This window comes from Pseudophryne corroboree, chromosome 5 (genome assembly GCF_028390025.1).
Source record: "Pseudophryne corroboree isolate aPseCor3 chromosome 5, aPseCor3.hap2, whole genome shotgun sequence".
Lineage (NCBI taxonomy): Eukaryota > Metazoa > Chordata > Amphibia > Anura > Myobatrachidae > Pseudophryne > Pseudophryne corroboree.
In genome coordinates this window covers 726771378-726795682 of record NC_086448.1, presented here as the reverse complement: position 1 = coordinate 726795682, position 24305 = coordinate 726771378, and the positions used below count along the sequence as shown (strand labels likewise).

The 24305-nt window shown below is 41.0% G+C and overlaps 1 protein-coding gene across 12 annotated transcripts in view; it reads right to left on the bottom strand.

The window, feature by feature from the left end:
* The window catches only part of RALYL (RALY RNA binding protein like), a 1174022-nt gene that overhangs the window by 221415 nt on the left and 928302 nt on the right, over positions 1-24305 (bottom strand). For all 12 annotated transcript variants that reach the window (XM_063924013.1, XM_063924021.1, XM_063924012.1 and 9 more), the window contains one exon: positions 2766-2841. In XM_063924013.1, coding sequence (XP_063780083.1) covers positions 2766-2841 — 76 coding nt within the window. The remainder of the gene's footprint in view (positions 1-2765; positions 2842-24305) is intronic.

Below are 24305 nucleotides of genomic sequence, written 5' to 3'. Positions count from 1 at the left end.
AAAGCGCTTGAGGATTCTATTCAAGTGGACTATGTAATGTATATCATAATAAATGAGAACACTTTTTGAGAACATTGTAGATAGCTGAATACCCGTGCTTTGCTACGGGATGAGGATGGTAAATTACAATGATAGTTGTTTGTAAATTTACGTTGGTTGGAGAGCTAGTATATAGGCATATCTTGCTTCCCTGACGCACTTTGTGTAGTGGCCGAGCTCTTTTTCGTCCCCCAAGGGACCCTGCTCTTCCCACTATACAACTCTCAGTCTGTGGCTTCCTGCTGCCTCCATTCCCCTCCTCACATCAAGTCAGTGTCCCTGTGAAATTATCGATTTTTTTACAGTTTCTTATACAGCGCAGCACATTATGTATCTCCTGATATACTCTGTGCTGCTGGGGGACCGTGCTACTTCCACTATATAACTATCAGTGTGTGGGTTTGTGCTACCTGCATTCCCCTCCTCACATCATGTCACTGGCCCTGTCACATGCAGCCATGTCATCACTGACATATCATGCATGTCCTGATATAGTCTGTGCTGCTGGCTCACCCCTAGGGGTGCTAGTGGTGTGTTACCCACACAGTGTTTGTTCCCAGTGTGTAAGTCATATGTGTAGCAAGTTTGGTGTAAATTGGTCCAGGCATGCAGGAGTTATGCTGTCTTCTAAAATACTCTGTGTTGCTGTCCCACCCCTAGGGGTGCTAGTGGTGTCTAACCCCCACAGAGTTTGTTTCCAGATTGTAAGTCAGATGTGTACTAAGTTTAGTGTAAACGGCTCCAGGCCTTCCACAGTTATGCTGTCTGTTGACATACTCTGTGCTGCTGCCCCACCCCTAGGGATGCTAGGGGTGTCTTCGCCCCACAGTGTTTGTTGCCAGATTGTAAGGCAAATGTGCACAAATTTTTGTGTACATTGCTCCAGCAATTTCGGAGTTATGCTGTCTGCTGATTATCTCTGTGCTGCTGTCTCCCCCCCCCCCCCACCCCTAGGGGTGCTAGGGATTTCTAATTGTTTTAGTTGCCTACGCCGTGTTTGAATACGCTCATATGTAAAATTTCACGATCATAGCTTGTAAACGGTGGATTTCTATAGAAAGGAAAGGACAAATTTTCACTTTTATATAATAGATATATATATATATACATACATACATACATACATACATACATACATATATATATATATATATATATATATATATTATACAGTTTAATTAAATACACAGTTTTGTGAACCTTCAGGTATAACACTAGAAATAGTCCTAGGGCTGGGTCTTTAACCATTTCACTGTAGGCGGTACCAGGAGCTACTCCCCTGGTCTCCCAGTGTTTAGCCACTCAGCCCTGCCATCCTGTAGTGCTGTTAAGCATGCAGCTCTGTAGTTTGGGACTATAGCCTGGCTGCAGCAGCTCTTGAACCCCTGCAGCACTTCAGCCATAGCTATTATGGGGCTTGCGGCACATCCAAGTCACTAATTTTGGTAGAGGTCCTGGCACCTTGCTGACTTCCCTCAGCAGCAGGACTGTAGCTACTACCTCACTGCAGCTGCCAGAAGCAGTCTGGCATGCGGCACACAAAAATTCCACACATTGTGCCTAGCACCAATATAATGTTTGAAACTGACCTATCAGTGAGTCTATTTGAAAAAGGTGCCTAGCACTAATACAGTGCCAGAGCCACCATCTTAATCACAGGGGGGAAGCAGGAGAGTGAGACGGCAATGGGACGGATACCCGGCTACAGTTGAGTCCAACTCTTTTGGTTCAAGGCCTAATTTAAATATTATGCAGCCACATCTACAACACCTTGCTTGCTCCAGAAAGTGGGACCCTCTTCCTCTGCTGGCGCCATCTTTCCATGGTTATTCAGGATGATGGCACCAGTGAACTAGAGAGCAAAGGCTCTTACACAGTGCTAGAGTTCTTTGCTTTCACTGCGCAGCACCATCTTCCAGAAGGCGTCACTGGGAAGATGGTGCCATGTAGGAGGAGTGATACGCTCTCAGTGCCAGTGTACTCACTATTCAGAGTCACTCGTATGCCTTCTGCACACCACAATTACACGGATCTCCTTAACCTAGCATGAGCTACAGTATGTGTAAGTCCCAATGACAATAATGATGGCTGCTCTCATGCATGCAAGAATAGAGCACTGCAATGGCATAGACAGGACATCAGCATTCTGATCAAAATCAGTTGGATGCTGCAGATGGCCAGAGATGAGTTCGCCATATTGTACAACTCAGGCCCTATATGAGTAGATTATAAATAGCCTTTCATTTAATTATGCCTACTAGACATTCTCTGGCTTTCAGATGGCAATGTGTAATGCAGCTAGAACTGTTTGCAAATTTTAACTTCAGTCATTTCTGACAAGTACTATAGTAAGTGCATACCGTAGAAAGGTAACTTACAGAGACTCCGAGTACTAAGAAATCTATATGGGTTTTAGTTAATCAATCTATAATTCAAAGCATGTGAAATAAATATTGTGGAGTTTTTTGGCTGACTATAGAATCACAGGAAAGTTTTATAAAAGTAATAGTTAAATTCTCATGGCATTTCTCATGCCAATTAATGTAATTGCTGTTCACCCTGTTTGGATTTCAACGTCATGTAGCACAATAACGGAATTACAAAATAATGTAAACTACAAACACTACATACTGATTGCTGCACCTGCTTACCTAAGTGTTTTTCTTAAATGATTTACAGTAGAACATCAGATGTGTCAGTATTAGTTAGACATATAAAGGACATACCTGTACAAAGAGGAAATAGGTCTCTTTGTTCCCAGTTTTGGCCTATAAGGTTTTGGTTCTCCGGCCATATTGATGTCTGTAAGAAAATGAAGAGATTTTGCTATTATATAAAGTAACACCTATTTATATCTTAGATTTTTACATTTCTTAAACATACAACCAAATTCTTAGGGGAAATCAACATGTGGAATTGGATGAGTGAATTACTTTTTCTTGTAAGAAATTCCCTAGAGCCTGATGAAAGCTTCTGCTCAAAATGCATAATAAATAACTATTAGACCTAAACATCATAGAAAAACATTATATAAATATAAACAATGACGTGAGAGATAAGTGGCATGAAAATTGGTCAGCTTCATTATTTAAATAATATAGTACAGTGGGTGAATAAAGAACGGGCAGGTAATCAGTGCAGTCACTTGGCTTGATGAAACGGCCAGTGCCTTAGGCCGAGAAACGCGTTAAGGTTTGGCAATCCCAGGCGACAGAAGTTCTATATTGTACTTTTTTAAACAAGTATCAACCACACTACCGATGCTTTTTTAATTCAACATCAACGAGAACCCCCGCAGAGCATATTATCTGCCATACGTCAGCTTGCGCTAAAGCTGCTGTATCTGTCTCCCGCCATCAGAGACAGTTCGGCTAACCAGTCCATGGACACATGGCTAGTGGATTAGTTCCGACCAAGACAGACAGCCACATGCAGATGCTGGTTCCAGCACAGCACGCAGCTCCAAATATACAGCTTGGGGACTCTCAGTATCGGCGGGTAAGAAATATCTCCAGTTGCCACATACCGTGGATGAACTTTTCTTTTTCCTATAATTTATTATTGCAGTGTGCACGTTGGATTAAGACACTACAATATCCTGTGCCTGGCTAGACAGCCAGTGTTACCATTACACTGTTGCCACTGCAGCTCTTACCAATTGATTGCAACAGAGCCGGCCATAGGCATAGGCAAACTAGGCAATTGCCTAGGGCATTTGATATGCCTAGGGGCATCAGCAGCTTCTGCTGATTAAAATGATATGCGGCATGCCTATATTCTGTATGTAGCATTTCATATGCAGATACAGCCACAGTCTCACACAGTATATAGGCATGCTGCATATCAGTTTAATCAGCAGAAGCTGCTTGTGCATCCTAGCCACATAGCAATGCAAATAAGATGCATTTTCATTAAAAAAAAGGCGCCAGACATTAGCATTGAGGCAAGATTTATGAGAACACATCTGTATCCAAGCAGAGGCAGAGGTCACAGTGTTAGTGGCAGTGTGAGTGCTGTGTGCATGTGAGTGGGTTGGTTGTGCAGCAGTGTTTGGAATATGTGTAAGGAGCATTATGTGTGTCATGTAAAAATGCATTAATAATGTGCAACATATGTGTAAAGGGGCACTATGTGTGTCATTATTTGTATAAGGGCATTAATAATGTGCGGCATATGTGTAACAGGGTACTACTGTATGTGTGTCATTATGTGTATAGGGGCACTAATAATGTGCAACAAATGTGTAGGGGGCACTGTGTGTGTCATTATGTGTATAAGGGCATTAATAATGTGCGGCATATGTGTAAGGGACATTATGTGTAAAAGGGCATTAATAAAGGTTGTCATAATGTGGAAGGCGCATTATGTTTATAAGGACATTAATGTGTCTCATATGTGTAAAGGGCATTACTGTGTGGAATTGTGTATAAATGCATTACTAATGTGTGGCATTATGTGTATAAGGTGCTCTACTATGTGGTGTTGCGTATAGAAAGGGCACTACTGTGTCATCTAATGTGAATAAAGAGCAATAGGGTGTGGTGTAATGTGAATAAGGAGCAATGCAGTGTGATGTAATGTGAATAAGGGGCTCTACTGTGAGGAGTAACGTTTATAAGGTAAAGTGATACTACTGTGGGATGTAATATGAATTATGGATACTATCGCATGATAAAATGTGAATAAAGTTGCAGTACTGTGTGGCGTAATTGGAATTGGGGTTACTATTGTGTGGCCATGCCCCTTGCCAGCAAAAACACACCCCTTTTTGGGCTGTGCGCCAAATGTGCGAACTGTTCCTATTTAAAATAGAGGGGGTACAAACACCAAAATAAGGACTGCTATGGGTGAGGGGTGATGGTGCTGGGAAAGAGGTGCAAGGTCAGAGGCGGAACCAGCGATGGTGCTAGGAGGCACCAGCCAAAATCTTGCCTAGGGCATCATATTGGTTAGGGCCGGCTCTGGATTGCAACATTTTAAAGAGCTCTAATATGTTTCAAAATCTGCAACATTATCCCTTTGCAACCTGCACCCTTTTCAACTATAGTTTTATGTTTCATCTAATGGTATTACATTTTACTCAATTGTGAATGATTTTTATGTGCAGTGGGGTGAAGCAGGTGAGGCAGAGTCTTTCCTATCATACTAAGGTTTGCACCAGAGTTTTGACTGTATACATTATATGAAAAATACAAAGAATATGTAAGAAATATCTTATTTGTATTATTCTAATCATTTTTATAGTCGAAACTCTGGAGTAAAAAGTCTATAGCCTGTGAGGCAATGCCTGTCTTTTCTGCACATCTCTGATCAAACCTCCCCATATTTCCAGCAGTATATACTACTGCACCTGTGCATAATGCCCACATGAACCCTTTGGCTCATATATTGTGTGTGTAAATCGGGCTCTGGTACTGGACAGTTCCTTCTGAGCCAATTACCTCACGTCACGTCCCTGCTACCCAGTGTACTGAAGGGAAGTGTACCATCCCAGTGCAGCATGATGGCTGAACTATCGTTCTTTCCCATCAACCAACCACAAAACCGACAAAATTACATAACATAAAATTTAAGGGTGAGAGGGAAACAAAGAGGCAGATCTCAAGCCAACCACCCACCCACTTTAAACTTTAAGACACAAACAATCTCCACCTCCAGACAGCTACAGTAAAGGCTGATCAATGTGGCACCACACCACAATCCGAAAATGGAGGCCACAAAGACATTTTACACACAGCCTGCCTCAGCCTTGGAGTTTATAGGCTGTCATGTCTACATCAACGCTGCATTTTTTTCATAATTTCAAATTTTTGGGGAATTAGTTGGAATGTGTTTATATTATACATTTACTATGTACTTTTATTGCATGTTGTTTGAGTTCTGTTAATCACATGATTACTGTCCTAAGTAGAAGGCTTAGAGAGAAAGCATCGCATAGCAACTCACCCCCTCTGAGTTTGAAAAAAGTATAGACCGTAGGAGTTTCCATGTAGCTGTGACAAAAGTAGAGAGAGACACAGAGGCAAATACACCCTATCAATTGTCCTAGTGCTGTTAATGATGATAATGCAGTGTAGTTAAAAAAAAACCCCACTGGCTTGGATACTGCCAGTGTGGGAGGAGGGGGAAGAGCAGTGTCGGGTCACCTGTGCGAAAGCTGCAACCAGCATCAGGCTGTGAAAGGCTTGGTTGGTCAGACTATATCAGAGAAAACTACATGGTGACTGCATCTTTTTATGGAGGAACCCCTGCTATTCATTCACTGGTGATGATGACAGTGTCATCATAATAATATGAACTTGGGACACTGCATGTCATATTGTGAATTAGCGATACTGTACTGGGGGTTATTTAGATTTGGTTGGAGTGGTGTCCTGCGCCGCAAAGTACCAATTGCTGGTGCTTTACACATGAGCAGGACCGGTTCTGCACTTGCGCAAAAGGGGTTCTGTAACACAGGACGCAGGATAGCAGTAGACTGTCAGTAATTGACAGTCTGCTGCCGTTTAGAGTATGGGGAGGGGGCGGAGACTGCCTTTGTTTATCAAAATAGAGATGTGTTGCCACCATTGCAGGGGAGGGACGTGGCCAGGATCTGCATCATGGATGGAGATTTCCTGGCCTCTTGGTAGCTCCTGCAGCAGCCATATTGCACGACCCATGAGTCACACAACCGGTCAATAGTGCTGCAGATGACCCAATGCTGCATCCTAGGATGCAGCTCAGATCACTAGTGCAAGTAGGAGGCGTGACGTCTCCTGCTACATTAACATATTAGTGCTATCACTGCTGCTTCTATGTAAGCAGCAAAAGTAACTCCAACCACATCTGAATCAGGCCCAATGTGTGGAAAAATCAGCTGAATTTAATAGCTTTCGTGTCTCTAGCATACTGCTATATCATGACAGATTTATCACACTGACACATTAACACTATAAGAGGAAAATGTATACATTAAAGAGTGCACAAGTGGAGAAGTTTCCCATCAGAACTAATCAGCTTGTAGCTAGTATTTATAAGTACATTCTATAAAATCATAGGTAGAGCTGATCGATTGCCAGAGGCAACTTCTCCATTTGGCTTCCTCTTAACACTTTAGTAGGTTTGATACATTTCTCACTTATACGGTACACCAGTTTTTTGCATCACTCAGTTTATGTGTCTATATAATGAACTGTAGAATGCACATGTTTGTAATATTACACAAGATCCAATATGCACATGTGCACAGAAACTACAGTATTACTGCCACCTTCCTTCTATAACAGGTAACTAACATACTGCAAATTCTATGTTACCTTAGATACTGTATGTTGTTACTTATTGCTAAGCATTAATATTATGTACCACTCTTATGCAAATTTGGTATCTTTATAATTTTTTAAAACAAAAACAAAAAACAAATTCAAATTGTTAAAAAAAACATACCTCATATTGATTTTTCCAATATACTTTTCTAAAAGTGCCAAACAAAAGTTTTCTTTTCTTTTCAAGGTCTTAATGTTACATTGTTTAATTATTGTAAACATGTTACTGTAGAATAACTTATATTTCCCAGATATTAGCAATCTTCTTTCCTTTTTGTGATCATGTCACATGAGGAAAGATACTGCAGAAATCATTCCTATCAAAACAATAACTTTTATATGTTAATCAAGTGGACATTTGGTTTTGAGTATTTGCTCTTGTTTTGTTTTTGTTGTCTAAATAAATTGTGTGTGTGTGTGTGTGTGTGTGTGTGTGTGTGTGTGTGTGTGTGTGTGTGTGTGTGTGTGTGTGGTGATAGTTAAAAGCACAAATGAAGGAATCTGCTTCTAAAAGGATGGTGCATGTCTGTGCTTATATAGTATACACCAAAAGGAAAATGCTCAGAAGCTAAAGCTAATAGCACTTGTCTTTTTCGCTGTCAAAAAGCACTGTATTATATTACAACTTGATACATGCAGGGTCATGTCCAGATTACAGTTTAGGATGTCCCAGTGTTCCATATTGACAAGATAAGTGAGGCTGATTTATGGAAATCATTGACCGTAACAGAGGACAGGTAACATATTATTCATAGGTCCTAAATGGAAGACATAAGACTATACTGTAGAACATTTTATTTATGTTGCAGATATAAAAGAGTATTTCCAAACACTAAAATGCCAGTTACATTTTGCTGTCCTATAAATAATGTATTCATTCTAATGTATAAAACAGAACAGATATTTATATAACATATGATGATTGCTAGCTGTGTATTCTTTTCACCATAATCCAATTACATTGGCCACACACAACGGGTTGTTCACTAATACCCCTGTCACACAAAAAAACCTGGGTCCAACCTGAGTTATTGAACGTGATTTCAAGCCGTGTCACAGCAGCTTGAAATCCCATTCACACCTCATACTGGACTCGGGTTATTCCTGGGTCTTCCCTTTGCCGGCACTTGGAGATGCCATCATTTGTAATGTGGCACAATATGAACTGGAGGCCACTGTAAGCCATGGGTCTTCAACCAGCAGTCCTCCAGCTGTTGTGGAACTATACATCCCAGCATGACCTGGTTCAGTTTTAGCATGCATTAATAGCAAAACTGTGGCAGGGCTGTGTAGTTACACAGCAGCCGGATGGCCACAGGTTGAAGACCCATGCTGTAGCTGATTTCATTGTAATGTGGTGGTGGTGGTGGTGGGGTGGGGGGCTATAATATTACATAATAAGAACTGGGGCACTATAATGTGCACAGTATGAAATGAAGTCACTATAGTGTGGCATAATATGGACTGGGGGACTGTAATATGGCATCATTTGAACTTTAGGGCACTCTAATGTGGCACAGTACGACCAAGGGGCACTGTAATGGGGCATAATATGAACTCGGAACATGGTATGTCATAATGTGAGTTGGAGATACTAAGGGTTATTCAGATTTGGTTGGAGTGGCATCCTGCTCTGCAAAGTACTGATTACTGGTACTTTACGCATGTGCGTTTGTGTATTGTAAGTGCATTATGTAAATTAAACTGTTACAGTTTTAAAGGATTTCTGCACTATCTTTTCTTTACACCCATATGAACCAGTGTACTGCAAAGTCCACTGTAGAAGTGGTTTTTTTTTTTCTGTTTTACATCCACCTCTGATACTTAAGAGGATTTGAAGTTACTGCAATTAAAATACCTCAGATTTTATGGTGATTATATTAGCTTTTAATCCCTATGCATGCTCCTCATTACTTTGTCACTTGAGCGCTCTTGTATTGATACTATCTTTTGGCTATGTTATTGTTTGTGTAAGTGTCTTCTGGATGTACACTTCTGTATTTTATACATCAGGTGGACTTGTGTCTTAATTGCGCTCTTTCCCAGCAGAAACCATTTGAATACCGAAACGGGTCCTGTGACACAGGACGCAGGGCAGCTTTAGACTGTTAGTGACTGACAGTCTGCTGCTGTCTGGAGGACGGGGTGGGGGCGGAGACGGCCTTCCTTTTTTAAAACAGGGGAGAGACAAGGCCAGGATCTCCGTCAGGGATGGAGATTTCCTGGCCTCTTGGTAGCTTCTGCGGCAGCCATATTGCACGACCCATGAGTCACACAGCCGGTGAATAGTGTTGCAATGATCCAATGCTGCATCCGGGATGCAGCTCAGAATGCTAATGCAAGCAGCAGGCATGCCGTCTTCTGCTACATTAACATATTAGTGCTATCACTGCTGCTTCTATGTAAGCAGCAGCGAAAGTAACTCCAACCACATCTGAATCAGGCCCAATGTGTGGCATAATCAGCTAAATGTAATGGCCTTCAAGGATTTTTTTTGCGAGTCTGCCCGTTATTTTAAAGCAGCTATCATTTACAAGAGAAAACCAACCTTGTTTTGCTTTGTAAATGATTGCTGCTTTAAAAAAAAGGGCAGACTCGCACAAAACTCACACACCTCCGGATCTCGGAGGATCATACATTTAGCTAAATGTGTTCTGGCAGCCCTACAATGTGACATAATGTAAGCTAGGGAACTGCTACTGTATGGTACAGAAAATGAACTAGGGCACTATTTTGGGGCATAAAATAACTAACTGCTGCAGTGAGGTGTCTCTCAAGAATCATTGGGACAGGGGCCCCGTCCATATGTTGATATGGGGTGCACAAAGTACTGGCACCACATAAGTAAAATATAATAATATTAAATTCAATTATATTAATAGGACACATATGGCATCCTGTATAAAACACCTTTAACACATCTGTAGCAAAAATTTGCTTTCTACAAAAGTTTAGTGTGTTATGGAAATTTTAGAATTCAAAAAAACTGTCATTTGGGCAACAAATTAAAAAAGTTAATAAAAACAACAAAAACTTAACAAATGCACATAATGAATTACCATGCAAACACATAATCATTTTTTAAATTACTATTTTTTATTTTAACTAATAACGTTTTCCAATAAATAAAAATAGAATTATTAGGGCTGAATGTACAGCATTAGCAGTTATACCTGTGATACATAAATCAATCCCAGTAAAAATAATAATAACAGTAATAATATTATTTACATAGCGCCTTTCTCCAGCAGGACGCAAAGATGCTTTACAAGCATCAAACACATAGCACTGAGGTTTAGTATTACAGCACAAAGAAAACAAACAAAAAAACAGTGAACATAATGGGCACATGAGCTTAATGCAGGATTGGTGCAGCCATTTTGATTAATAAGTTCTACAGGTTGCATATCCCACCCACGAAATGGTACCAGGTAAGGCAGCTGTTTTGGGTGTGCTACATAGGTTACCCTGGGTGGAATGGACAACGCCTGGAAGATATTACTCAGAGAGGGGAAGTTGCAATGTACTAAGGCCAGAGGAAGAGGTAGTTCCAAGTATTTTCCATCTCACACACGGGTGTACCAGGTGATGCAGCCATCTTGGACACACCACAAAGGTTACATTGTGCGAGATAAGCCATACAATGAAATAAGACACCCTCGCCCAAGAAAGACCCATAGACTGGTAAATTGGATATATGGACTTGTATTTGTCATGACAATCTCGAGCTCACTCCATCTGACTGGGGCCTGAAGTCACTTTTTTGCACTGTTTTTTGTATTGCCTACTTGTTAGTCTAGCCCCTTACACTTTAAAGCTGTCCACACATAGGGGGAGATGTATCAAACAAGTAGCTTCTGTCATTTAATAGAAGGTGCTAGATGAGTGATAGCTTAAAGTTGATTAGTCACTATGGGCAACTTCTCTATTTAGAAGGTTTGATACATCTCCCTCATAGATAGATTGTTATTGGCAGTTAACAATCCATGAGGTGGAAACAGGTTGCCCTATCCCCACCCATTTCATCTCCTGCCCTTCCTTTTGTACCTATATTGGAAAAGGTGATGACAATTGGTTCTCAGATCCCTAGACAAACGTTCCTAAAAATATAGATTGGAAAAGTAATTGAAAAAAGTAATTAACCTTTTTGTCAACACATATTTAACAAGACAAATCATTATTGGATGTTTAAATGTTGGCTGTGTGATTTTATTTGGGAATGACTGGTACAGATTAATGTGGTATAATTGAACAGTAGTACTCAGAAAAAGAGGCTCGTATATACATGTAATTAAATGTGTCTGTATCGGGGAGTAGTAGGAAACAGGTTGCATAAATTTTAGTTATTTAGTCTAAAGGTCAACTTCTTCTCTTCTCTTATTATTCTCTTTTATTTATCACAAGCGGAATGGCTCATTTTCACCACTCTAGCAATCGTTAGAGCTTTGACAACTAAAATAATTATAGGCAATTGGGTTTCCTATCATATTATCACCTCAATTTAAAGTGGTCCTTCCAGCAATAGAAATATTAATCACATGTAATCAATCATTTTTTGGAGAACAGTTTAAAAATAGAATGTGTTAGCAGACTAGGTCCCCGGCAGTTCCACGCATGGCTTAATTTTGAAAGGCATATTTAATTGTCTCATAGGTTAGTATACATGCAGTATTCTGGCACGAGGGAGAATTAATTGTCTTATGAGATCCTGCAGATATATTTACATTCTGTTTACAGACTATAAAGACCATGGGCATAATGCAGAGTTAGAAGTAAATTGGGCATACAGAATGTTGCTTCCAAGCTGCATACATGGAAGAAATGCGAAAACGTACCCATATGCTGAGTTCTGCAGATCTTGGGCATGATTCAGATGTGACACACAGATATAGTAATGTAGCAGGAGGAGTCTGGTATAAATGCATGCATTTGTGTCCTAGGACGCAGTATCAAATCAATTACAATGCCATCAGCTGGCTGCATGACCCTTGGGGTCAAGAAAACTGGCAGCCATAGCTCCTACCAAGAGGCCAGGAAATTTCCATCTTCCGACAGTGATACTGACATTGTCACTCCACCAAAACGAAGGCCATCACTGCCCTCTTCCCACCTCCAAATGGTTGCAGACTGTCAATTACTTGAATTCTGCAGCCGTTCTGTTTCCTACAATGCAGGACCTGTACTGCTGCAGCAGTGGCGTCAGAAGGTGGGTGCGGGGCATGTGGCCTGCACCCAGGTGTCACCCTCAGGGGTGACACCAAAGTGCCAGCTCTTTTGCAGTGACAGGAGCCGAGTGCTGTGGTGTAATAATCCTCTGCAGCACTCGGCTCCTGTCACTGATAAGGAACCGGCACTGCACGCTGCCCAGTCTCCAGGGAAGCTGGACATGACCCTGGAGTGAAGAAGAGGAGAGCTGCAAGGCCACACCCCTTTAAATTAGGTCACACCCACTTTTGGGCAGCCTCGGCTCCGGCGGGGTGAGTGGGGGGTGTAGTAATGCAGAGTGCGTACTGGGTGTCACCACACCTGGTCACACCTCTGTGCTGCAGTATGGCTCCTAAGCATGTGCAAAAGTAGTGAACATTGGTACTTTGCAAAATCGGAATCCCCAGCATCAGGATCTGGATCAGGCACCTTGTGATGTGTTCGCTTGGTTTGTTACTAGTCATCATCATCATCAGAGCATACTTGCACCAGCCCTGTACAAGGTACAAAAGATACACATGGAAATGGGCATATTTACTCTTAAGTATAATTGTGTATAGCCCACAGTTGCATTGACGCGCCTCATTGAACTTTTCTTACGTGACAATGACCCATTTCAATCCAGCTAGACCTCTTCAGTTGTAAGTGTAGATTTGATTGAAATACCTGAGACTCTGCATCGCCGGGTGGCTCATCAGTACCGTAACAGAGTTTTCACCTACTACCTTTCCCTAAACAAGTGAGGTCACAACGTCACACAGAGGGGGCTGGGGGGGGGGGCACCTGCATCAGGAAGTAGAGAACTGCCTTGAGCATTCTAAGGATGCTCTGTGTGGTTCTATTGGCTGTGTGGATGCTACAGGTGGTTCTGCTGTAGAGCTACTGGATGCATGGTGCTGTAACAGGAACCATGCAAGCCAAATGCAGGTGCCATGGGGCAGCTACGGCGTCGAACACATGGCCCTGAGCCTTGGGTGGTGGCAGTTTACCATCCATACACCCCTAGATATATCCTTGTTGTCATTTATGGAGCATGCCTGATGCAAAAATATACAAATCAAGCACACCTACAACTCAACATCAGCCCCCTTGTTGCTGACAAAGCTCTTGCACTTCAATCAGAGATCATAAAGAACCAGACATTTTAGATCTAGGAACTTATACATTAATTTGAAGTGCACCTGTTACAGTTAATTAAAAGCAATTTCTATCTAAAAGTAAATTATGAACAAACATTCCACATCTCCAAACAACAGAACAGTGCCAGGGTCTCCTGCACCAGTTCTGCAATGCTCCTCATAGCCAAAAAAGGCTATTTAAACAAAGCTGTTCGGTCAATACTGTGTACATGTCCAACTAGCACAATGACACACCTTGATGAAGTCCTAAGGACGAAACGCGTTGGATTTTCCTCACTGACCTCCTTCACTAAGTTAAGATCTACCTCCTGATTTCTATACTCTACTCATTATTTTAATATGTCTAAATATTTTATTATATAATTTATTAATTTTTGTAATTGTCTTAAATAAATTGTTATACTTTTAAATACCATATACTGGCTACTCGTTCCCCCTTTTTTGAGATAGATATTGTCTTATTTGACTATAGAAATACATTTATACCAGTGGAATAGCCCTATCCCCCTCTTCTCCAATGACACAGTGTTGTTTGAATTTTATTTTCTACTAATAATCAACACAGTCAGCATTAGTGCCTAAAAGCACAGACACCACAGCCCTGTTGTGGGGGTTTGTGTGTTCTAATGCTATACAAAAGCATACTGGTATGTTCATTGGCTTCTGATGAGGACAGCGCTAGTGTGTGTTGGGTAGGAGACAATTTAAACTGTAAGCTGTAGTGGGGCCGGGACATAGGTGGACGAGTAAACATTTTCTGTAGCAATATGGTTTTGTTTAGGGGGGACATACTTGATGTACAGGGTTTGTGGGTACTACAGTGCCAGAGGTGCAGGGGCAAACCGACTTACAGACTTATAATGAAAAACTGATATTGAGAAGCGTTGCCCTAGAACACAACTTAAAAATAAATAATTGGGAGCCACTACTCATTTAATACACGTTGTATCTGGTCTAATCTTTACCTCACACTTTAATATCATTAATTATATAGGCAGAATGGATGGTGTAACGGTTAACACAACTGCCTCACAGCATTGGGGTCATGGGTTCAATTCCCACAATGGCCCTTACGGTCTGGAGTTTGTATATTCTCCCCGTACTTGCGGGGTACTCCGGTTTGCTCCCATAATCCCCCAAAAATATACAGGTAGGTTAATTGGGTTCCCACAAAATAAACCCTAGTATGAATGTGTTTACATGTACATGTGATAGAGAATATAGATTGTAAGCTCCACTGGGGCAGGGATTGATGTGTATGGCCAAATATTCTCTGTAAAGTGCTGCGGAATGTGTGCGCTATATAAATAATTGGTAATAAATAAATAAATAAGTGTAAATAACGTTTACACAAAAATGCTGTGTATAAAACAAAGAAGAGGTTTGCATGAGTACATCACAAGAATCATTTTCTTCATCCACTCTTTTGATTGGCTGACTGTACAACTGCTATTTTATTACAAAACATATGCAAGGATGTAAAAATCATATTCTTGTGAAAATGTGTTTATAATTGATGCAACAGTTGTAAGATTGACTGATTGGGTTGGATACGGAATCCCGGCGGTTGGAATCCCGACGGTCAAAATACCGACGCTGGAATCCCGACCGTCAGAATGCCGGCAGGGGGGTGAGTGGAACGAAGCCCATTGCGGGCTCGCTACACTCGCTATGCTGTGGGCTCGGTGGCTCACTTCGCTCACCACAGGTTCTGTTTCCACTCCATGGGTGTTGTGGACACCCAGCACTGCCAGTATTCTGGTGGTCGTGATTCCGGCATCGGTATATTGACCTCTGCATCGGTATATTGACCATCGGGATTCCAACTACATGCTGACTGATTGACTGATTCATTCATTAACGTATAATTTCATATTGAAATCCTGGAACTTACAGTATGTAAAAACGTTACCTTAGTAGATGCAGTAACCGAACCCTATACTGTACATACACATTTGCAGTGGAGCCATAGGTATTTGCAAGTGACCAAATCGTCTCTTATATACCACTGACAAATATCCTCATTGCTTATCTACAGTATTTTTTTAAGATTATGTTCAATATCTAAACTCACACTTGAAAAGTATGTCGCTACTAGCACATGTGAAGAGAGATTGAAAAGGAAATACAGCAAGAACAGAGAGTTGAAGTGGAGCAATATCATTGGTAAGCAGAACTGGCCCTAGGCATAGGCAAACTAGGCAAATGCCTAGGGTATTTGGTATGCCTAGGGGCACAAGCAGTTTCTGCTGATTAAAATTATATGCAGCATGCCTATATTCTGTGTTAGCATTTCATATGCAGATACAGCCAGAGTCGCACACAGAATATAGACATGCCATATGTCATTTAATCAGCAGAAGCTGTCTGTGCATCATAGCCAAATAATACACATTTTCATAAAAAAAAGGTCCCCAACATTAGCAGAGCTACCAGCTGTCTCACACCTGGCATCTCCTGCTGCATGGCGCATTGAGGCAAGATGTATGAGGACACATTTGTATCCGAGCAGAGGCAGAGGTTACAGTGTTAGTGGCCATGTGAGTGCTGTGTGTGAGTGGGTAGGTTGTGCAATAGTGTTCAGCATACAGTATGTGTATGGGGCATTATGTGTGTCATGTGTATAAATGCATTACTAATGTGCGGCATATGTGTAAGGGACATTGTGTGTGTCATTATGTGTATAAGGGCATTAATAATGTGTGGCATTAAGTGTATAAGGTGCTATTCTGTGTGGCGTAATGTATAGAAAGGGCACTACTGTGTGGTCTAATGTTACTAAAGAGCAATATGGTGTGGTGCAATATGAATAAAGAGCAATTCAGTGGGATGTAAAGTGTATATATAAGGGCATTACTTTGAGGAGTAACGTTTATAAGGTAAAGTGATACTACTGTGTGATGTAATGTGAATTAGGGACACTATTGCATGATGAAATGTGAACAAAGTTGCAGTACTGTGTGGCATAATTTGAATTGGGGGTACTATTGTGTGGCCATGCCCCTTGCCAGCAAGAACACGTTCCTTTTTGGGCTGTGCACCGAATGTGCGCATTGTTCCTATTTAACATATAAGGGGTAGGAACACCAAAATAAGGACTGCTATGGGTGAGGGGTGATGGTGCTGGGAAAAGGGTGCAGGGTCAGAGGCAGAACTAGAATGGTTCTAGGGGGCACCAGCCAAAATCTTGCCTAGGGCATCATATTGAATACTCCAAAACGTCTCTTGGCGCTAATACCACGTATACTTAAATGATCAAATATCCTGGGTGATCTATACCCTCAAATAACAATCAGCTGCAGAGTATGATATTATGCCTGTGTACGCATAAAGAGTAATCTCCTGTTACTACAGGAGATTGTAACTAGAGTCAACAGAATTCACTCTGCACTATTTCTAGAATTAACCAGACTTATGAAATGAGTATAAACACATGCAATTCTATAAATATTTTTTAATATATAAATTGCACCAAAAAATGTATATTCTGACACCGGTTCAATAGTAAGAATCAAACATTAAAAAATATATATATTAAATCACATCCATAAATCTTATTACTATATATACAATTCTATATACTGCATTCAAATCTAAAAATCCAGCTAATCTGGCCGCTAATATAGAGGTGGATCAATAAACTTAACAGTGCACTATCATAAGCATGATATCCCGTGGTATTGTTAAATATGTTGAAAAGGTGGAACCTTAGTTCCCTTCAGTCCCGCAGGGAGTATGAATGATTATCCCGATAGATGTTCTTTCCAAGTAATTAATGTATATCAGCTACACAGTTGCACTGTGTGTTTGTTTGTAGGCACACTCTGTTGTAGCAAAACGGTATATGCATATGCTCAATTAAGCCATCTGTACGGATACTACCAGGCTCACCACTGCATGATGAATAGGGTGGCTTCTCCAATGAATGGTCAGCAATGCTGAATGAGGAAGAAGCTGGCTAGGAGGCACCGGACGTCTCCGTTCTCCACAGTTCATGCGCCGCTACAACTTCCAATAGCCACCCAACGAAATAGTGCCGTTGTCTGGTGGTGAGCTGATGTCCATGATAGACCGTCCATAATAATGGTATCCTTCATCACCGATAACCCTCTCACGCGTTTCACTCATCCTGAAGCTTTATCAAAGATGTTTAAATTTACTGATCCACCTCTATATTAGCGGCCAGATTAGCTGGATTTTTAGATTTGAATGCAGACTATAGAATTGTATATATAGTAATAAGATTTATGGATGTGATTTAATATATATTGTATGTCTTGTGAACAATCATAATTTTGCCAAGCTGTATATGAACCCCAAAATGCAGATGTCAGGATGTCGGCAAATGTAAAATGTTACTTTAAGTATTATAAGCACATCGGTAGTACAGCTGTAATCTACTTCCTGAGAAAAGAAGATTTTAGGAAATTATTTAGCTCTAGTGGAAACAACAAACTGGGACTGTCCTTGTTCATAAAAGAGCCTTAGATCACCTATTAATATTTGGAATACCTTGATGCTATTTTGACAGTGATAGAACGATAAACTATTATAAGCAATCAAGAATACTGTACATTCTAAAGTTATAAGTGGAAATTTGCAAATGGTGAGATCTATGTGGAATTGTGCATAGTGATATTTACTATTACTATATTTGTTTTAATAAATATATTGTATTTAAAATTTGACTCATTTGCTGCCCTCCATGGCCCTGATTCTGAAATTAGCTGGACAAACATTGTGGTTGGAACCAGTTGCAGGAAAGTTCCAGTACATTACGGTATTGTGCCTCTTGTATTATGCCATCTGGCCAAGTTTCCAAGGCTCAGAAAAGAGCTACAGTCATTGTGATACACAGAAGTGGTGACAGAAGCATTATTTCAAAGTACTATTATTTCAAACTTAGTTCTATACAGCCTTAAGTACTGAAAGTCATGAAAAAAAAAAACATATTCACTCCCAAATCAGCAACTTCTGTAAAACAACAAATTTCCTTAGGCTGTTGCAGGCTGGCTTCTGACCAAGCCATTCAACAGTAACAACCCTATTAAAAATCTGTAATGAAATTCAGTGTGGAATGGAACAGTTGACTGGTACAATATTCTTAGATTTTGTAAATGGTTTTGATGCTGAAAAAATGACCAATTTGGCCCCTATACTTTTTACTTAAGAGAACTCTTTCCCAGTCTACAAGTTTCAATGCTTATACGTGCACTTCGAAAATTCATAGTTTTGTAGTTTTCTTATGAAATACTTTATTGAAACTAAAATAAAGTATTACCATGCTGCTTGCTCTTTTCTTTAATTGCCTTTCCTCCTAGCAATAAATGTCCCCCCCCCCTAGTGGGCCTTCACTCAAGCAGTACTTGCACTGTCAGTGGCTGGCTTCACATTGGAAGAGCTTTCTTCTGCTAATTGCATGCCGGACTGTCACTCCCAGTGGGAGGTATTTTTTCCACCTGTGATTAGCCGAAAGTACTTCCAATGTGAAGCTACATCTGCTTTTATTTTGCTAGCCTTACCTGGCTTCTAGGGGCTGCAGCTGGTGCAGTCATTAGAAGCTGGGTTTGGTGAGCATGTATGAGATTTGATTGTCTTTTATTCTGTTATTATTTTTCCTGCATGTGTAAATGAATATGGTGTGTGGACTGCCGATCTGAACTGCAGCACTCCTCAGGTGGAAAAGGTAGGAGCTGTCAATGTTGCCGCCTCACCTGTATATCATATATAATATCTGTTTTATTAGACAGTTCTAAGTCCAGCAGTGGCCCACCTCCATTTAATTATTCTACAACTTGTCAAAGGTATTGCTGGTAGACAGAAAAAAGATCACCTACCTTTGTCCGAACCACTAATTTAAATGTCACTGTAATGGTTTCTATTCCCTTCCTTATGAAGACTGAGCACTCAGATCCACAGAGAGAGAGAGAGAGGCACACACACACACACACACACACACACACACACACAGCATACTCGGTAGTAAAATTTTCTGCCACTGGGCATGTGCAGCAGCTTCATTCCACCCTTTATACTGCATGTTGTAGCTGTTGGCAAGGCTGTATTGGGGGTTTCCGGGCAACTGGAAAACCCCCCTGCATTTGCCTATTTAAACTACACCAAGAATGATGTATAGAAAGTAAATCTGCTCTCTGAGGGCCTCTCTTAGAGATGTATGGAACGCAGTCATATCTGCCCCTGGATTGTCTATATAACACAAATGTGTTCTGTACATACTCCCGTATGCAGTGTTGTATGCCTCTAGTGGTGTGCCATTCCCCTATCCATATGCTGGGTTTGCTACTCATCATTGATGCACGCCCTAGCTGCAAAAGATACATCTGAAAAGAGGTGTATTTCTGCTTATGTTCACTTTTGCATAGTCTGCAGTTCTCTTGCCATGCCCGTATGTGAGAGCACCCAGTTAGAACCTGGTTACACTTCTTCATTTGTAAGAGGAGATGTGATAGAAATGTGTCTCTGAATCGTCTGTACAGACCACAGGTCTGGATCATGTACAGTACGAAAACACACAAAATTCTCCCTGCAAACAGATGCACATTCAGCCCCCGATCTATTACAGAGATATGGTCATCCCATGCAAATTGAATTTGGGTGACAAATCCAACTCTCCGAGTCTGATTTCTCTGAGTTAAACTATTATTGCCCAGATTTATCAAGCCTTGGAGAGTGATAAATAGCATGGTGATAAAGTACCAGCCAATCAGCTTGCAACTGTCATTTTTCAAACACAGCCTGTAACATGGCAGTTAGGAGCTGATTGGCTGGTACTTTTTCACTGTGATATTTATCACTCTCCAAGGTTTGATAAATGAGCCCCTTAGACTCTAAATCAGCGTCAACTGGAAAAGGCCACATTCACACCTTGCCAGCAGGAAAGGATGTCACACGTGCAGCGTCTGTAGGGTGTTACTATGGAGCTAAGCAGTTCTGCCTTCTATATTGTGTCTTGGCACTACAAGACGGGTACCATAGTATAACATCTGATAGCTGTTACACTGAGCACATTTTATTCTAGGTGACCATTTTCGTTTTTATCATTCTATAACCTGTACTCATAAGCTTGAACATCCAATTCCTGCAGTTCAGGGCTAATCTCCTTACTGCATTTCCGCACTTTCAATATGTCCTCAGCTGGGAACATCGTAAGTGCTACAACACCTCTGAATGAGAACACATTAAACTGTTATCTACCAGGGGATCTGCAAACTCTTCAAAGCTCAAGGAAATTAAGATACTAAAAACATTTTTCTTATAAATTCAGTCTATAAACAAATGCTTATTTACATAAGCCATAGTCACAGCGCATTATAGATGAGGATAAAAAATAAATAATTACACATTGGATTATTTCATTTATCACCCACATTCCCGCATATTATCTCTGAGTCCGACAGCTTTGCGTCCAATCCTGGATGCTAAAAATGCAATACTTGTGATTTCCATCATCTTGCATCATCTTGCTGGAAATGTACAGTATTCACATCTTGTATTAGTTTCTAGACATTACTTGATAATCTCCTTTACCAGTTCTACCAACAAACAAATCTATTCAGGGTGCAGCTAAGCAGCTTATGCATATTTTCCAGACAATAAAAGACCTTGTTTGATTAACTGTGGGAGGACAGTGCTGCTGAGAGACATGATTCTTCTTGCCCATTGCAACAATATCTCAGTTATTTTTATTTACAAATGTTTTTCTGCAATAAAAAAGTGCATCTCTTGCCAACAATAAAAACTATTTTGTAAAAGTAAGGGTCACCTTAATTTTTTTTAAATGAAATGCAGTAAAGTTTTGTGCAAAATATGTCATGAAGGGGTTTATTCAGAGTTGATCGTACTACTCATATGCTGTGGCCCTACCGTGAGATTGTAATTCAATTGCGATCACATCAAACAGAGGTAGACCCCTGCAGTGCAACTTGGCTGTGAATGCAGGCGGTCCAGTGCCATGTTTCCTTTTGCAGTAAACGCAGTCGACGTCATCAGGCTGCCCCGAAAATGGCCATGATACGCCTGCGTTTCTTCCTCTCCTCCCCCCAATGCAGCATTGCCATCCACGGATCCCTGTTGCCTATCGATCATGAAACGATTGCATCCTTCTGGGATGCGATTGCATCATGCCAGCCCACGCATGAAAACTGCGGCCGCTGCTGGTGCGCAGATGGCAAAAACATGGCCTTCAGACAAATCGCAGCCATATCAATCAGCTCTGAATAAGGCACAAAGTCCTCTACAAATTTAATTAAACAAACACTATTTTGATGTCTAATGTTAAAAGCCGTTAGAGGAAAATGCACATTATAAGCTCAGCATAAACATAATGGATTGTACATTACAAACTCAGCAGCTGAACTCTGCGCCACATATGGTGACCTGTGACACATTGTTGATGGTAGATACGATTTATTCCGACCGCAATGTGATGCCAAAAACAATTAATTAATACTTTGGTCAGTTCAATCTCCATAAAGGTGGACTGGAATCAGGCCCTCCCCCATATTTTGCTACACAGCCTGGCAATGCTGTGTTATGCCCTTGCCTATCAGTTTTGTAACAGGAGAAACTAGTGTTAATTTTTGTCTAATCCTCTCCTACACCACTCTACTACCACCCAGAAGCCCCTACTTTGCTCTCCTTAAGATGCTTGGCAGATGACCCCCCACAGAGCGAAGACCCCACATACTCATGAGAGGTCCCACACTGATCTACTGAAGAGGCTCAAAGTGGACTGAGTGACAGGCAAAGCCCATTTGGGGGCAGGGGCGGTCAGCATTCCAATGCAGACTTCCAGGCCTCATCTACAGAACTGCGACAGCCAATCAACTACAGGGTTACTCAGATAGCCAGTGGTCTCGTAGATGATCTGATGCTGCATCTTTAGACACAGCACTCAAATCTGCAAGTCAGCAGGACGTGTCTGCTTCCCTCGGATGCCTCCTTTGGCATTAGCATATTTTCACATTGCCGCAGCTATGCAAATATAGTTCATCTCTGGCCCAATATTAAAACATGCTGAAACATGCAAAATCATTTATCTTTAATTCTGGTAACCCTAATCCAACTTTACTAACCCTGGCTTGTTGTCCATACTTAAGCTGGGTACACACACTGGATGACTTTTTGAACGATATGGCCGATTCCTACATTTCTGAACAACATATCATTCAAATCGTACAGTGTGTGCACACTATGTCATCACCAATACACACTCCCGTAGGTCATTAACGAGGTCTTCTGATGTCTGTACATGCAATTTTGGCAATGTCGTTGACGACTAGGGCCATATCGTCCAGTGTGTATGCTACAAACAACGAACGACGAATGGAAGGTTAAATTTGGCTGAAACCAAACAATTTGGTGGCGTCGGCCGACTCCTGTATATCATTTGGTCGTTTATAAAATTGCTCAGTGTGTGCGCACAATATCGTTTGTCAGGGACTCCGGGAAGTTTAAGGGAAATCATCCGCCAATATAATTCATGGTGAAAGTTGTCCAGTGTGTACCCATCTTAAATGTTTTGACCCTGGTTTTTTGAGTATGATTTTGGAATATATTTCTTCCATATGCACAAACAGTTGTATACAGTAGTTTGGTGCTTGTAGCTACTGTACATGTGCCTATGGGGGTCATTCAGATCTGATTGCTGCTGTGCATTTTCACACAGCGGGTGATCAGGTACTAACTGCGCATGTGTATGCGTTGGACAACAACAAAGGGCATTGCCGGCCAGCGACAGGATGATGTGGAAATTCTAATCGCACTGGCGTTCGCAAGGTGATTGACAAGAAGAAGCCATTTGTGGGTGGTGACCATTTACTGGGAGTGTTTGGAAAAATGCAGGCATGGCCAAGCGTTTTCAGGGAAGGTGTGTGATGTCAGCTCCGGCCCCAATCAGCCTGATTCTATCGCACTGTAGGAGTAAGTCCTATGCTGCGCAGATACTGCACAAAGTGAATTTTAGCAGCTCGGCGTAGACATAGGATCACACACTTGCACAGCGAATTTACACTTCCCCTGGAGGCGGCAAAATTAGCAGCCCAGTGATCAGATCTGAATCACCCCCAAAGTGCAAAGTACAAATCCTATTAATCATGTCACTAACCCCATCAATTGAATTGCTTTCTATAGAGATTTTGACCACCTTTCCACAAGTATTGTTGGGGAGGCCCAAGACTTGCTTTGGATCAGTAATAATTAACCCCCCCTCTCCTGCTTCATTCCAAGAAAGAAAATGTTTAAACCTTCAAAACTGTTAGAACCACTTGAGAAGCGCACAGTACTGTATATTAAAAGGAAAATGCAACTGCTTTTCTATATTTCCGTATTCCTTTCTAACATTTCTGAAATATGAGTATAATAGAATGTAAAAGTCAATTATGTAAATTTAAGTCATTTTTCAAGAGTACACAAAAGAATTGCATAAACAAGCTCAAATATTTTTGCTGATAAGCTTTGATTGCTCTTGTAGCTTAAGTGACAGTTTGCTGACAATAAGTGAAGTGCTAACTGTGTGATTATTTAACTGCCTGAATTGCATTGACCTTTTAAAATTTCACTATGCTTCAACAATTTCATATTTACTGTAGCGTTG